General features: G+C 30.3%; 2 protein-coding genes across 4 annotated transcripts; one reads left to right on the top strand and one right to left on the bottom strand.

The window, feature by feature from the left end:
- Nucleotides 1–1,259: 1,259 nt before the first annotated feature.
- Nucleotides 1,260–7,081, top strand: LOC117211306 (probable methyltransferase-like protein 15 homolog). Of its 2 annotated transcripts, XM_033455027.1 has the most exons (6): nt 1,260–1,513; nt 1,733–2,288; nt 2,374–3,365; nt 3,452–3,677; nt 3,774–5,267; nt 5,484–5,647. In XM_033455027.1, exons 1-5 carry the CDS (start codon nt 1,419–1,421, stop codon nt 4,551–4,553), a joined length of 2,649 nt encoding a protein of 882 aa, XP_033310918.1. In that variant the 5' UTR covers nt 1,260–1,418; the 3' UTR covers nt 4,554–5,267; nt 5,484–5,647. The 2 variants fall into 2 exon arrangements, with proteins under 2 accessions (XP_033310918.1, XP_033310928.1); XM_033455037.1 differs by lacking the exons at nt 1,260–1,513; nt 1,733–2,288; nt 2,374–3,365; nt 3,452–3,677 and having other exon boundaries at nt 4,569–5,267; nt 5,484–7,081.
- An 18-nt stretch (nt 7,082–7,099) lies between these two features.
- Nucleotides 7,100–14,332, bottom strand: LOC117211293 (C-1-tetrahydrofolate synthase, cytoplasmic). Of its 2 annotated transcripts, none has more exons than XM_033455007.1 (13): nt 14,292–14,332; nt 13,137–13,202; nt 11,911–12,246; nt 11,281–11,373; nt 10,945–11,086; nt 10,472–10,583; nt 9,466–10,031; nt 8,852–9,155; nt 8,561–8,778; nt 8,017–8,480; nt 7,683–7,935; nt 7,415–7,600; nt 7,100–7,348 (listed from the first exon to the last, which is right to left on the bottom strand). In XM_033455007.1, the coding sequence occupies exons 1-13, from the start codon at nt 14,315–14,317 to the stop codon at nt 7,259–7,261; spliced, it is 2,856 nt and encodes a 951-aa protein (XP_033310898.1). In that variant the 5' UTR covers nt 14,318–14,332; the 3' UTR covers nt 7,100–7,258. The 2 variants fall into 2 exon arrangements, with proteins under 2 accessions (XP_033310898.1, XP_033310905.1); XM_033455014.1 differs by lacking the exon at nt 14,292–14,332 and adding an exon at nt 13,280–13,395.
- Nucleotides 14,333–17,194: the final 2,862 nt, after the last annotated feature.

Consider the following 17,194-nt stretch of genomic DNA (forward strand, 5'->3'; position numbering starts at 1 on the left):
TGTCTGATGGACGGGACATAAAACAGTATTTCTATACCTGCACTTCTATAACAAAGGCGAACAACTAAGTTCCTTTTAGACTTCAAACCTTCGTTTCCGGCAAACTGTAAATTTATGAAATATTTACAATTCTTTCGTCACCGTGTACTTGACTTATCGATCGAATCTTCTTTTAGACAGATGGGAAAAGAAACAAAGTTATTAGTGATATAAAAAATAAAGAGATCGAAACGTTAATCATAACGAAATACAAAAAGAGTATAAAAACTGATTGCCATGTTCTTGCTGTACTTTGTGTAATATTGTTACTGACAGTCGAGCAACGGTGTGAACAAATATGGAAGAGCCTTAGTCATTTTTATGTATTTGCACCTGAGTTCTTAAGATTGAGAATAAGATATTGTATATAAACAGACAGACACACACACATACATATATACATATATATATATGAAAGAAGTTATACCACAAATTATTGTACGTATAATTAGAAAATAAATGATTTTGCACATGGTACGATCGACTGTAAAACGACGTGATTTTTCTAATTTCATTGTCGTGTTTGTAAACACTATTTTAACGAATTGTGGAAAATTTGCCATTTTTTAGATATACATATGTTATTATTGTTAATGCATACGTCCATATTTAAGCATTTGTTGTCGGACTGATAGGAAATTAATTTGTCTAGACTGTTTTTGAATTAAGTAAACATAGGTCTACTGTGAAGCTGTGCATTCCAGCAAGACAGTGAAACTCGCTTTTTACAATTTTTTTAACTGAGCCTAGGGTGAAAATGTAAACCACACATTTTAAAGATTTATACAGGTATGTATATGTCGAAAATTTCATCAAAATGGACTAACATTACTATGAGCTACGAACGGTTAAAAATGGTTGAAATCGCAGTTTTTCACGACTTTTGGTCTAAAATCTAAAGATTCTTACATCTTTGTAACATCATTATTTCCATATCAACCGATTCCGACCAAAATTTAACAATTTCTTAAACTGAATAATATAATACTGAAAAAATGATACCACAAATAACTAGCATTCCGAGTACAACTTCAGATTAGCATAATCTTATATCATATTAATAAGTAGAAAGTAAAACAGAGTTTTATGTGTAAAAATATATAGATAATAATCATCTATGGTAATAATAGAAATTTAATCCTCGGAAGATAAAATCAGTATTCAGTACAAATCGAAAATACCTAGTTAGTTAACGCCATCTTTTAAGTATTGCTAGAATTATAATTTCTGTACATGAAATCATTGTCTGTGATCAAATAACACAGCTACTGACAACATCTCGATAATAAATTTAATATAATAGATTAGTCTATAGATCTAATGAAGAAATTAGCAGAAAAGTACATAAAATTTATCATTTTTAAATTGAAGTGTTCAACATGAAGATAGTTTGCGCTGCCAAAACTTGTAAATACTCTTTGGATAATGAAGACTCGACAAATGTCAAATTCATTCACTTTCCGAACAGTGATACGTAAGTCTTGTCGAATTATAAATTAATCACTACTTAAAAATAATATTTCATTCGTTATACTAGTCGTAGTTATACATATTTTTAATTTGCAAGCAAATAATATTTTTCATTATCATAATAATCATTATGTAAAATAATATACTTAATTAGTAGTCTTTCTTTATTTATTGGAAATTAAATATTTTGTTTTATAACTTGTTATAAATTATTTTCTTTCAGTTCAAAAATATGGGCACATCAGTGTGATAGAACGGATCTTCTAATGAAATCTAATGAAGAATTGTATTCAAATTATTATATATGTTCTCATCATATAGAAGATCGTTATTTCATAAATAAGACAGATCCTGTGATAGTAGATCAACATGCTATTCCAACGTTATTTGAATCTGATATTATTGCTGGAAAAGATTCAAAAAATGTCTTTGATAAAAATGAACAAACAGAAATAACTGATAATGTTATGTTATCATATTGTGATATGGATGTTGAAATGGATCAGTATCATGAAATCAGTATTAAATTTTCAAATTTATGTAGAATATGTGAAGAACCATGTTTCGATGGTATAGAAATATTTTCACTGAAAGGAATAGATCTAAGGCTAAGAGAAAAAATAAGTTTACATTTACCAATCATGGTTGATATGGAAGATATAATGCCACAGAAATTGTGCATGAATTGTTATAATAAATTAGAAGTTGCACATTCGTTAGTTATAACATCTTTAAGAACAGACATGAGGTTGAAAAAATTTTTGAATATTAATGCAGAAGTAAGTAGCTAGTATATATAACTTAACATTTAACTACTATATATGTATCATAATATTAAGATCAAATGTATATATTATTTTACAGCTAAATTATGATCATAAGTATAGTGCCATAGCAAAAAAGTGTTCCTTAGAAATAGATGAAGAAATGTCTATGAATGAAACAACTGATGTTACACCTGTAGAATTATCTTCTAGCAAAATGAATGAAATTTCTATGAATCAGGAAGTTTCTAAAGAATTTAGTGACTTGGAAAATACCAATATGCAAAAAGATAGTTTTCAAAATAGTATAAGAAAGGAAGTGCAATCTGAATTAAATAGTTTTATTGCATCACATAATGAGGAAATTAAAGAAGATGAATGTAGAGATAGACTAACAAAAAATTATTCAGATAATGAAATATTAAATAATGAAATTCAATGCTTGTATTGTAAAAGTATGTTTAAAACACAAGAGATGTTTGAAAACCACAAAATGTTGTGTGATGGAGGAGAAATAGTTGTACAGAAGGAAAAAGAAGCTAATAATAATATGAATGATAAAGAATCCAATAATATAAAGATAATGAACTTTCAATTTATAACAAAAACTTGTAATGTTTGTCATGAAAATTTTGAAACTGAGAAACACTTTGTTGAACATAAACTTTCGTATTGTAAATTTCTTCAAGTAAAAGATTATCAAATTACTGATAAAATAATTATGAACAAAGAACAGTGCAATAATCATAAAGATTTCTACAATACCAATAATCCATCAATGGAAACCAATAAAAAATGTGGCCATTGTGGTTTGATTTATATTACTAAAAAGGAATTATTAAATCATATTATGGACTGTCATGAAGGTCAACTTCTATTTAAATGTATCATATGTGATAGAAGCTATGAAAAGTGGTCTAGTTTAGATGTACATGAAGCCACTCACAGAATAGATAAACCTTATTTATGTGATTTATGTGGGAAGAGTTTTAAACATTCCAATAATTTAAGAGGTCATAAAAGAACTCATTTAGATGATTCAAAAAAGAAACGACACATTTGTGACATTTGTGGAAATGCATTCAGATCTAGGTAGCATTTTAAAACTTTTAAGTACTATATCATAAAGTAAATCATTAATTTTGTATTTTTCAATAATTGTTAAATATGTAATTCAGATTTCATTTGGGAGAACATATGAATCAACATAATGGAAATAAACCTTACTCCTGTGAAAAGTGTGGCAAAGCTTTTTACAAAAGAATACAACTAAGACAGCATAAACTTTCTCATGGTTTGAATAAACATGTCTGTCCAATTTGTGGTACAGCTTTCAATCGTAAAGGAAACATGAATACACATCTTAAACGTCATAACAGTGGAAATGGTATATATACATGTAGCGTAAGTATACCATTATTAGAAACAAATTAATAGCATTCAAAATTAATAATTCATAGCATTCAGTATTACGTAAAAACATATGCGTTTTATTTCTAGATATGTACACACACATGTAAATCAATGAGTGAGTTAAAGTTACATAGAAAAAAACATATAGAACAAGATACTATAGAAAATATAGAAAAAAAACATATCGATAAACCTACATGGAAATGTAAGAGTTGTGACCGAATATTTTCAACTCGAGCGGTATTATTAAATCATGAACGTACACATAAAGAAGATAAAATAAGTATCGATTGTAATATTTGTGGGAAAAAATTAGCAAGCAAAAATTCTCTGGTGTATCATAAAAAATCCATTCATTCTTCTGAGAGACCGTATATGTGTCAATATTGTGAAGAATCGTTTGTTTCCAAAGAATCACGTCTTATACACGAAAGAATACATACCGGAGAACGTCCTTACGTTTGCAAAATATGTAAAATGGAATACAAATGTTCAAGCAATCTTAATCAACATATAAAAATTCATTCTGGGATTAAGCCTTATATATGTATATATTGTAATAAAAGTTTCACGCGTAGAGGAACGTTAAATGTGCATGAGAGAATACATACTGGAGAGAAACCATTTGCTTGCGAAACGTGTGGTAGAACATTTTCTCAAAAAAATGATATGATCAAGCACACTAAAACACATAATGCCAAATCGTTGTCTTGCGAACAATGCAATGAAGTTTTCACAAGGAAGAAAGATATCCTAAAGCATATTGCTTTGCACGAACAAAATAATCCTATAATTCAGGAGTATGTAGAGATACAACAAGAAATAGAACCTTACAGTGTGGATATAGCATGCTCCGAATTTGAATAATTTTTTTATGTATGAGATAATATAAATATTAGGTACTAAGATAATTTGTGCATGTAGGTACATAAATTTAGTTAACAGATTTCGCCTGCGTTTAGTTTCAATTTCAACTACCGCTGCTAATGTCGTATTTATCTTGAGTCGATAACGTTACATGTGATATGAAGTTGGTAAGGGAATCACCACCATTTTTGTAAATAGTAAAAATTGATTTGTATATTTGCTCAGGGATTTACCTCGATCACGTGATACAAAACCCTTTAATACGTTTGGTTTATTTTATTTTACACTTATTCATGATAGTTGGTGATATGTATTTAAAAGTGACTAACTTTTTGTAAATTGGTACTTTATCACATTATTATTACTATTTTTACTAACATAAATCATTATTGCGCGACTTTGCCAGTTTCATATTTGTCTATCTCAGATAAAAAAATAGATATGAACTTTTCCGTAGAACCGTACAATTAAATAGGTTCTTGTCTATGCTAGTGTGCAATCAAACAATACAGATCCCTAATTATATAGGTTCTTGTATATGCTAACTTTAGTTGACCTCAGCACTTGACCGCATGGTGCAGCACCTGTACTGAGAAATAACTAGAATTACGGGCGTGAGCATTCTCGTTTCCTCTCTGTTATTACTATGGGTACATATAGAAATTATATGAAATTATTAGAAACATGGCCCGTGGATTATTCTAAACCTGGCAGGTAATTTTGTTAAATAAACTAAATTTGACTATTTTTTCCTTCCTCATAACCTATATTCAGGTTAGATTTAATATTTTAAATAGTTATGGTTATAAATGCTTTGATACTGTATACAATTAGTTATATGTTTTATAGTATTTGAATATGTTATTAATTTTATACCTAATTATTGTAATTGTTGCTATAAAATATAATTATAATTTATATGTATTTTAGAGACTTAGCTCAGCATATTCGTGATCAATTAAAACTTGCTTTTGCAAAGGGTGAAGCTAGTGAAGTAAATCGTGAGCAATGTGACCGTTATTACATGAGTTTGAAGAGACTTTCTTCCAATCATTATGGACAAATGTATAGCCGTACACTTTCAAGTACTGCTAGTGGATTAACAAAAGATCAATGTAATTTATTGCTTACACCAGAAGCACAGGAGTACTATTCAGAAAATAGAAGAGGATTTTTTAAGAGTAAATTTTCAAGATTGTTCAGGAATATTGTTAAGAATGAAGCTAATAAGTAATATAATTCATGTATATAAATATTATGGCTTGAAATATCTAAGAAAGGATGTACATTATTTATTTTGGGCACATAATGATACAATAGATTTAAGGAATAGTAGAAAATATAGCAAAATAGCAAACAAAGCTGATAATACTATTAAAAATATACCTCATGTGCCAGTTATGGTTAAGGAAGTATTACATTATTTGGAGCCATTACCAGGAAAAGTTTTTGTGGATATGACATTTGGAGCTGGTGGACATTCTACAAAAATTTTGGAATCTTCACCTGATGTAAAAATATTTGCATTGGATAGAGACCCTGTTGCATATCAATATGCACAAATTTTGTCAGAGAAATATCCTGGACAAGTAATACCTTTATTGGGGAGATTTTCTGAATTGCCACAGTTGCTTTGTAAATATCAGGTAAATGTACATAGCATAGATGGCTTCTTGTTTGATTTTGGTTGTTCATCTATGCAATTTGATATTGCTGAAAGAGGATTTTCAGTGTCAAAAAATGGACCTTTAGATATGAGAATGGATGGATTTAGATGCCCATCAGAACCTACAGCTAGTGAAGTTTTAGAGCAAATAACAGAATCAGACTTAGCTTGTGTGTTAAGAATTTATGGTAATGAAAAGTATGCTAAAAAAATTGCACGTGCTATTATAGAAGCTCGATATAATTTTAGAAACTTAAAAACTACACAAGAATTGGCTCAACTTATTGAATCTGTGATTTCTGAAAAAAGATTTGATCAACTTGGCAGACATACTCATTGTGCAACAAAAACATTTCAAGCATTAAGAATTTTTGTAAATAATGAATTAAATGAGATTAACTATGGTATTATTATTGCTGGGTCATATTTAAAAACGAATGGTCGTTTAATAACAATATCTTTTCATTCTCTGGAAGACACAATCGTTAAAAGGCATATGTCAGGAAACATAACAGAAACTGTAGCTAATGTGTTACCATTAAAATATTTAAATTATGGTAAACATTATAGTTCAACTGAAATGGAAGATTTTAATAAAACACCTTGGAAAATGTTGCATAAACATGTAATAACACCTACACTGGAAGAAATAAACGCAAATCCAAGATCACATTCTGCAAAGTTACGAGCTATCTGTAAAATAGCTTAAATTACTGTCAGATTTTAAAGTTGACACTGTAGATACGAATAAATATTTCCATTCATATCTTTTTTTAAATACAAAATATTTATTGGATCTTTGACAATATATGTACATTGTATCATGTGTAAACAAAGAAATAAAGAGTTACAATTTAGAGATGCAAAAATGTACAAAATATTCAAGGTAAAATATACTTTATAATACTTCATACATGAAACAAATCACCATTTAGAATCCATTTTTTAATTTTTATTCACAAAGATATGAATTTGCATAAAAACCTGTAGTCTAATTGTAAATCATGATAACGTTTATAACATTGTAGACGTAACATACTTAAAATAAGCCTTCTATTTCATCTGTTTCACTGTTCCACTCCATGTCATAAATGCTTGGTCTTGTAGAAAGACCTGGCATCATCATTATCTAGAAATATAGTACATATTATAATTACATATTATATCGTAATATTCAATAATCTGAAGTACTTACTTCTCCTACTATTGGTACTATAATGCCTGCTCCTACTGACACAAATATATCAGTAATTTTGAGTGTGAAATCTGTAGGTGCACCTTTAATTGATGGATCACCCGTTAAAGAGTTTGATGTTTTTGCCATGCATAGCGGTAAATTATCATAATTTAATTGATTATACTTCTTTATTTTCTCCTGAACCTGTGTTCATAATTATTGATTGTACACATAATTGTGTAAATTTTATATCAAACAAGAATTTTCTACAAAATTGAGAGCTTACCTTGTCTGCAAGAACAACTTCTCCAGCTCCATACATTTCTTTGGCAATAATATTTATCTTTTCTTCTATACCAATATTAAGATCATACAATACTTTGAAATTACTAACTTTATTTGTAGCAGCTATGACTGCATCAGCTAGTTCTGTGGCACCAGCACCACCCTCTGCCCAATGATTACATATAGCTGCATTAGTGGCACCACTTTCTATTGCTGCTCGTTTCACCAATTCTAATTCAGCTTGAGTATCAGTACTGAAATAATATTTTACGATTCTGTATTTACTACGCAAAAGTATTTATGAGGAAAATTATTTACCTTTATGTAAAATTTACCTGTGAACATTGATGGCAACAATAACTGGAACACCAAATTTAATTCCATTACTGATATGCTTCTGAAGATTCGGAAGACCTTTCCTAACTAAATCAAGATTTTCCTCGAGATATTCTTTTTTTAATGGAACGCCAGTCTTTACCGGAGGCCCTCCACCATGCATCTTCAATGCTCTAACAGTTACAACAAGCACAACAGCGTTTGGTATATGATTAGATGTTCGACATTTAATGTCAAAGAATTTCTCCATACCGATATCAGAACCGAATCCACTTTCGGTTACTACGATACCTTCCGGTCCAACTAATTTTAATGCAATAGCGTCTGCTATGATGGAGGAACAGCCGTGAGCAATATTTGCAAACGGTCCAGCATGAATCATTACCGGCGTTCCTTCCAATGATTGCATGAGTGTTGGCTCAATAGCATCTTTCAATAAAATTGCCATTGCTCCAGTCACACCCTAAATGTATGTATATATTATTACCGAGCACTAGAATGAAATATTTGCAATTTCATAATTTGGATAATAGATATACTAACGAAATCTTCGGCAGTTAACGGTTCTCCATCTTTGTTAAAAGCAACTACTATATTGCCGAGTCTTCGCTTCATATCATCGACGCTAGTTGACAATGCAAGTATTGCCATTATTTCCGAAGCAACAGAAATGCGGAATGATGTTTCTCGCGTTCTACCTTTCTCGGTCGGACTTTGACCAATGGTAATCTTCCGTAAATATCGATCGTTTGTGTCGACCACTGAAATAAGTAGATTTGTGTAAAAAACCGTATCGTTTTTTTAATCTTTTGTGCATGATGTGTTCTATGTTACCTCGAGTCCAAGTAATGTTTTCTGGGTCAATATCTAATCTTGCGAATTTCCTCCTTTCTTCTTCCGTTAAACTATTTGGATCGGTCTTTGTGATACCTAGTTTTTTTAAACGTCTTAATTGTATCTTAGAAAATTTCCTTTCATTTTTGATAGTTGGTACAAGATGATCGTAAAGGGACTGATCACTTTGAGTACATTCGTGGAAATATCGAGTATCAATTTGTGCTGCTAATAGATTATTCGCTGCGCTTATGGCGTGGATATCACCAGTTAAGTGCAAGTTAAATTCTTCCATAGGAATGATCTGAAAATTGTATTATATTACTTATATCTTTTTATTTGATAGTATGCTTTGATATTTTTTTCATTATTGTTTCTTCTTTCATCTAAATCATACAATTTTATGAAGAAATTAAAATATTTATAGTACGACGATGAACATCTCTCTTGTTTCGTTCCTGATTTGTGTAATGAGTTTTTATAAAGTATTTATCATTCTAATACATCTTTTAATAATTAGTGGGTTAATGAAATTTTACATGTTAATGCTAACGTGATTGGCAGTAAGATTAAGTTGTATACTTAAAAAATTTTTTAATTTCAATAGACAATACCTGTGAATATCCTCCACCAGCCGCTCCTCCTTTAACTCCAAAAGTAGGTCCTTGACTAGGTTGTCTTAGAGTTGCAAATGAATTCTTTCCTTTGAACGCTGTTAATGCTTGCACCAAGCCTAACGACATTGTACTTTTGCCCTCACCAAATGGTGTTGGCGTGATACCGGCAACTACCACGAGTTTTCCATTTGGTTGGTTTTCTAATCGTTTTAAAACTTTCAAGCTGATCTTTGCTTTTGTACTTCCATAAGGACTAATTTCATTAGGAAGTAAACCAATTTCCTCGGCTAAACTCGTGATTGGTTTAGGTTCCTGATTTCTTGAAATCGTTATGTCGTTAGGTACCGGCTTTTGGGGATTGACTTTTAAAATTTTTAAATTCCATTTTTTGTTTAATACTTTCTCTGCTGTTCTTTGTGCAGATATTACTGTGTTTTTCATTAACATAGCAACGGTCATTGGACCAACACCACCAGGTACGGGCGTGATATAAGAAGCTACTTTAACAGCTTCATCATAATCTACATCGCCCACCAAACGTTGTCCACTTTTTTTTGTAGGATCTGAAAGAATTCTTCAGATTATTATTTTATAAATGAATTCAATGACTTTATAATTATTGCATTTAATTGTCCGGCGCTCTCTCGCTATTTTCGATTGAATCGTATTTTTTTATCGTTAAAAAATTTCATTAAAAAAAAAATTGCTACCGATTTTCGTGAATCGTCGTTTTAATTGTATATTACAATTCTTCTTAAGACAGTAAAAATCTTCTTCGTTTCAAGATTACGAAATACAAAATTTGAGGATCGCAACTATGTTGATATAAAGAGAAGGTACCTGCGTTAAATATACTTTTCATAACAGTGATAATGAGCTTAGGAATTATAACATTAAGTACAATAATTATTGCAAGTTTAACATTAATAATACACAATTTTAAGGGAAATAATATTGATGGTAGAATAATATCAATGAATGCAGTACGTGAAATTATGTCTACCTGGAATGGAATTGATTCCGCAATCGATTACGACTGCACCCGGTTTAATCCAGCTTCCTTTAACCATCTGGGGTTGACCAATACCAACCACTAAGATGTCAGCTTGTGAAACCTTCAATCATAATCGAATATTCGATGTAAAATATAGTTAAAATTTTCTATATCTTCGTTTAAAAATTCGTAAAAAGCATAGTTAAAATGTTAATCTTATAAGTGAAAAATGTCTTATCTAGCATTTTTTATTTTTCAAGATATACTGAAATATTGTAAGCTATCTATCTTTTTACCCTTTAAGCAATGTTGTATTATACAAACTGTTACGAAATGACGACCAAATATTTTGAATTGAACGAAGAAAAACGAAGACACAAGAAATAATAAAATTGAATTCTTCTCAGGTATTTCAAAATGATACATAAATCATATTAACTAAGGAAGACAATATATTGATCCAATGGAGATAGAATACTTACAATTTGTGGAAGATCTCGCGTTTTTGAATGGCATATAGTTACAGTTGCGTTATGCCATTTTAATAATTCAGATATAGGTGTACCAACGATTTTACTTCTGCCTATAACTACAGCTTGAGCACCAGCGATCGGTACGCCGCTTCTACAAAACATTATTTCAATTATTTTGCATTAGATATCATCTTATACTTTATACAGGTATATAACTATCATGCGTAATCATTATATTTATCTATTTAAAAAGTTATTTCTTTTTAATTATCATGTTGTGTCCTTTTTTCGAATGGAAAACATAAGGAATTGTTAGCTGAAAAGAAAAAAACATTTTCAACATACTTTTTGATAAGTTCAATGCATCCATTTGGAGTGCATGGTAAGAATCCAGACATATCGCCAATGGCTACTCTTCCTTCGTTAATTGTGTTTAATCTAAAAAAATAGAGTATTTTAATATTCATTATTCTGTGCATAAGAGGAAATAGGCATTACTTCTTATTTTCGGTCATAAATACAGGTTAATGTTTGAATATTTTCCAATAACGCTGGATCGACGGAAATATTGTGACGTTCCCTAACAAAATAAGTAAAAAATTGTTATCGAGTTTGCTAGTGTTTAAACGGAAGGTTTTTAACGACTACGCTCTTATCATTTAATTCGAGATGTTCTGTGTCAAAGGTCACATTACTGACGCGTTTTCTTGTATGTGTCAGCATTTATTTCTTACATTAAGTTATCATAAAACACATTTTGCTTAATAAACTTGTCATTTAATAATAAATTTTTGAAAATTTCGTTGCGAACATTGATTAATTCATATTCGTATACGTGACTCGGTGCATAAAATATATTTAAAATAGATGTTAATTATATTATTTTTTTTTTCAGTTTAAACGAACAGTATTTCAAAATTGAGCGCAGTATTAAAAAAAATTATTACATTGATTATGACAATCTGGAAAACTTACCCATCCACATCCTTTTCGGGCGATACTAAGTCGGTAATCATATGAGAATTAATTCTATTGATACTATCAAGCGGCATTTGTACGATGATACCGTGTATGTTTGGATCATTGTTCAATTTATTTACTTTGTTTATTAATTCTAGTTCTGTGACGGTATTTGGTAATTTGACATGATCTGTGATAATTCCAATTTCACTTGCCGCTTTTATCTTCATTCTTATATAAACATTTGAGTCTTCTCTGCCGCCTACTTGAACGATCGCTAAACCAGGTACATAATTTGGTAATTTCTCACTCAATGCTCTCACATCTTTCTTTAGATCTCCACGAATTTCGCTAGGAAAGTAAAAATTCATTATAATATGTATTTTCAATAATATATAATATATTTAGAACTATATAAAATGATTTGAGGAAAATAAAGTATTAAAATTTGTTAAGTTAATAATTTAGGAATGTATCTATTCAAATTTCTTTTTTGTAATATATTTCAAATTAAATTGATTTCGTATACATATTTTGCTGATATTGACATTGATAATTAGAAATTTGAAATATTTTATTGGTAGAAATTTCCTATTTGTATATATATATATAAATTATATCATATATATGTACGAATTATATATATATATATAATTCGATAATATTTTTTAGAAATACGTAGATAAATTAATATATTCATATGTATATCTACATTTTCGATATCGCATGCATCTCTTACGAATATTTAAATTTGGCGCTTCTTAATGCAGATATATATATCCATGCTTTCTAAGGGTAATATACAATTAAATGTCTTACTAAATATCAAGGATTTCATTTTAAAAATTATTTGTATTGTAATGAACGCTTTTTTTTTATTATGTAATCAAGTCACAAAAAATATACATAACCTCACATAGGGAAAGAGGCATACTTTTATAAAGCATATAATTATTAAGAACTGGTTTAAGAATTAAATTATAAAAGATAGGAAAGTCAGTACAATGAATAGTATCGACCTCTATGCAACTATGAAACACTCGGAAAATTAATTTAAATCGTAATTTCTATTCGAATAGCTTTTGTTTTGAAATTTGAACCACGTGTAAGATCAGATCGATAAATTATTTCGAGGATCTATTCTGAAAGCTGTAATACATTCTATTTGAATAGCTACATACGAATTAAGTATGCTCTTTTTATTGTTTAAAGCTTATTTTTGATAGCTTTTAATAACTTACCTTGCCAATTTAGTGCCGGATAACACAATTCCTCGTGCATCTGTCGACATGATTCTGTGCAAGAATCTATAATCACACAAAAGAAATTACTTTTACTTAATTTTTCACTGTACAAATTAATCGCTGTGTAAATTAAGACGTACAGATCGATACGATCAACATGAATTTACTGGAAGACCGACACTGTTCGAATGAACAGTTTAAGTGCAGGCAACCGGTTTACAAGCGATTCGACTCGTGACTCCTGAATACTCATGTATATATCATGTATAAGTATATATCTTTGTAGTGATATCGTTATGCGAGTTGTTCACACATTGAAGCACCTAATCGATCATTTAAACGTTTATACCCACTCGAAACTTGAGTAAAATATAATATGTAAAGCGTGTGTGTGTTAATATCTGCAATAAGATAAAAATTAACCCAAATAATTGTTCTAACAATTACTTTATTTTACCGAATAAAGAACCAACCCCCAAAGTCAGTCTTCACAATTAAATAAATTCTGTCAGACACCTCGGACTTTACTTAGACAAGAAACCAAACTGAAGAAAACACATTCAAGGGAAAATAAAACAAATAAAAATTACTAAAAAATCAGTATAGTGTGATATATTAGGCTTAAAATAAGAAACTCCGAATTGAGCAGAGACAACAAATTCTTAATATATAAAACCATCATTAAACACGTATGAACATATTCATTACAAATCGGGAGTATGGTGGTCAAGTGAGACTTCAAAAAATAGAAAATCTAAATATAGGTATAATGTAAATAAATGTATTTAAAAATGGAAACCAAACTATCATCTTAAGATTCATCCTCAAAGCGTTGACTTTTATCAGAATCGATGATATAAGGAAAGTGTTAAAAATTCCCACAGTTGAAGAAACTACATGACACACCACAGCACATAAACAATCACACAAACCCACTTACTAAAAACTGCTGCACAAACTCCGATTTATTAATGCTCACGCACTAACACATTACACACGCACATGTAACAGTAGTGGAACGTTTCACTAATTCCCGATAATTGTATCGGAATGCACACGATTCTTTTTAATCTTTAAAAAAATATACTTGACGATTAGGAAGACGAGAGTATGAAGAATTTGAAAGAGTATTATAAGAAATATTATTCTTACCTGAAAGTTTGCAGTATTCGTGCCATCTGGTGGAATTAAGATGATGATCCGGTAGAGACTAATGAATCATTAACAAATATGATCTCCATGGGGGGTAAGGAAACACATGCAACAAACAAGAGAATAATGTTCACCGATAATTTATATCGGAACTGTAGTTGATAAACTTTGATCTCCATTATTTGACATGCATCTATAAAGACAATATTATTATCTTTACGAGATGCAGAGTATATACGAGTAAAATAATTTCTTCTTAAATTATCGATATTTTGTATTCGTAATAATAAGTTTTTGTCTGAATATAACAGAATTACAATGTTGAACATGAATGAGATAAAAGTGAATGCATTTTCGTAATACTTATGTACGTCGATATGAAAATGAATCTAAATGTTACGTATAGTCGGTGTAAAAAGTAGTAGTATAGCCTTTAAAATAGAATTTTTTTAAATTGGACTAAACAACTCGATTTATTTGGAGAAGCTGGGAAGATTAGTTTACTAGTAAAAAGACTTTTGGAAAAGTTGCAATTGTTCGGAATTGCGAAGAAAGAAGTAAAGGTTGCGCTTCGTATCTTTTTTATCGAAATCGATTGATGTGGTAACAAGTGACAGTCATCGAAAGAAAGAAATGCAAAGAAATGCAAAAATCTTTATTACAGTTTATACACCGAAAGTCGTGAAAAAGTGCGATTTTCACTATTTTTAGCCGTTTGTAGCTCATAACGACGTTTATCGATTTCAATAAAATTCTCAGCATGTATATGACTGGCATAAATCTTCAAAATTTATTGTTTATAAACATAAAAAAGATGTAAAACGCTTTCTCTTTTTTCTTCGCGATTACGAACAATAGCAACTTTTCCAAAAGTCTTTTTACGCTTCATCTAGTAAACTAACCCTCCTCCTAACTTGTCTAAAAAACTCAAATCATTTGATCTAACTTTAAGAAAGTTATTCTGTTGTAAAGAGCATGAATACTTTCTACGTCAACTATATTTACTGTATATACATATTTATATTCGTTTTTAATAAATAACTGACGGATATATGATTGATTGTGAGATCTTACTATATGTTGATAACTAAATGATTTATTAAATCTTATCATAGACGTCAAAGCTTCGTAATAAATTCTTGTAATACGATGCTAAAAATAATTAATTTCCTAGTCAAACGAAATATAACTAGTACATATTTCAATATTTTCAATATTCACTACACAAAATTCGAGAATTTCATATCCTATTAATTAATATTTTAAAAATCTATGTATCTATAATATAATCAACGAATTTTAGAACAGGAATAATCGAATATACATATAGCGCCTCTTAATTAGTGAATTCTGGTTTATTTTTCAAATACGAATTCGTATTATGATTTTAATTAATGTACGAGATACGATAATTATACTAAAAGTTTAAAATATTTATGATGAATTAAAATTGAAAATAATTGATGCGCGTCAAGCTCAAGCGGTAACTATACAGATTTAATACTTACTGAACTAAACCGCTAGTGTCTCCGTACAGCCTCGATACAGACTCGATACGAACTAACCATGGCTATTTATTTAACTGACTAACCATACGACTAGTTATGACTACCATCGACTACCATTGGCTACTATCCCGAACATCTCCTCGTTTCCCCTTTTCCCGGGTGCCGACGAAAGGGAAAGCTTTTTTCCGAGATGGGGATGGAAAAACTCATAAGCAATAAAACAACAAATTTTCTTTTCAAAGGCCCATGGGTTTGTTGCTATGTCCCAGTGTCTATTCTTTTACGACATTTTGTCCTCGGACACCGTCTCGCAGCTCATGCGGCCAACATCTGTGCATTAACTCCGGAACTTTCTCTACAGCCATGAGCCGCTACATAATTTAGAAACGTTAAAAAAAGCTGATTTCTTATCAAATAAGTAATGAATTGTATTGTTTACTAACTTACTGCTTTATCTTCTAAGAACAATTGATTTTTATTTTATATTTATATTTGAACGAATAATTTTCAAAGAACACATAATATATATGTTTGTTAATACATGTTCATATTTAATTAAGGAAATATAGAAAGGCTCAAAGTTGTTTATACAGAGCTTTGGGAACAGTTCAAATTATACTACTCTCCGGAACTTTGTGGAGAACCGTGCAAAAACAGCTTGCTTTCCTCATTCTGTTCTGTGTTTCAAAACCCCACGAGTCGATAAACCCATCTAATTTACTGCGGACGTTTTCCAAGACTAAGCAAAAACTGAATTTAAGCTTCTTGATGTTACGACGGTGAATTTCGTCGTCGTATTATTAAAACTATACCCAAGTATTTTTCGATCTATAAACGATATAACATTTATTTAATATTGGGCAAATGACTGGTATATTAAACTTTGATCTATCGAACATTTTCTAAATAATTCATAATTTAACTTAATTAAATTTGTTACTTTGCATTCGCATCTTGCTTAAGTCGCATTATTCGTATTATTGAAACACGTACAATAAGTGTTCGTCGGTGATTAGACCTCTTAGTGTCTCGACAACTTGAAAAGACTATACGTTCGCTTCAAACGGCTCAATGAAATTAAGCGTAGTATGTTCTACGTCCTTTATCCGGTCTTCGCGCTGATTGGGGGATCTGTAATGTCATTAGGCCGTGGTCTTCAACTGACCGTTCCGCCGTTTCGTCATTCGAGGTTGGAGCAAACGGCGAAGATTAGTAAGATTAACCAAGATCCTCCTTCTGCGTGGCTTTCCGTGTTCTCAGAAGGGCGGAAGCCCGACGAAGAAGCGTGAATCGTGGCTACGTCTCTGATATTTCAGATTTTCCCTGTGCTTCGGACAAAGCGGTCCTGATCTGTGTTTCCATCTTTATTGCTCTTTCATCGAGTTCAATTGCGTT

This window comes from Bombus bifarius, unplaced genomic scaffold, assembly GCF_011952205.1.
Source record: "Bombus bifarius isolate JDL3187 unplaced genomic scaffold, Bbif_JDL3187 scf7180000007970, whole genome shotgun sequence".
In the NCBI taxonomy this organism is placed as follows: domain Eukaryota; kingdom Metazoa; phylum Arthropoda; class Insecta; order Hymenoptera; family Apidae; genus Bombus; species Bombus bifarius.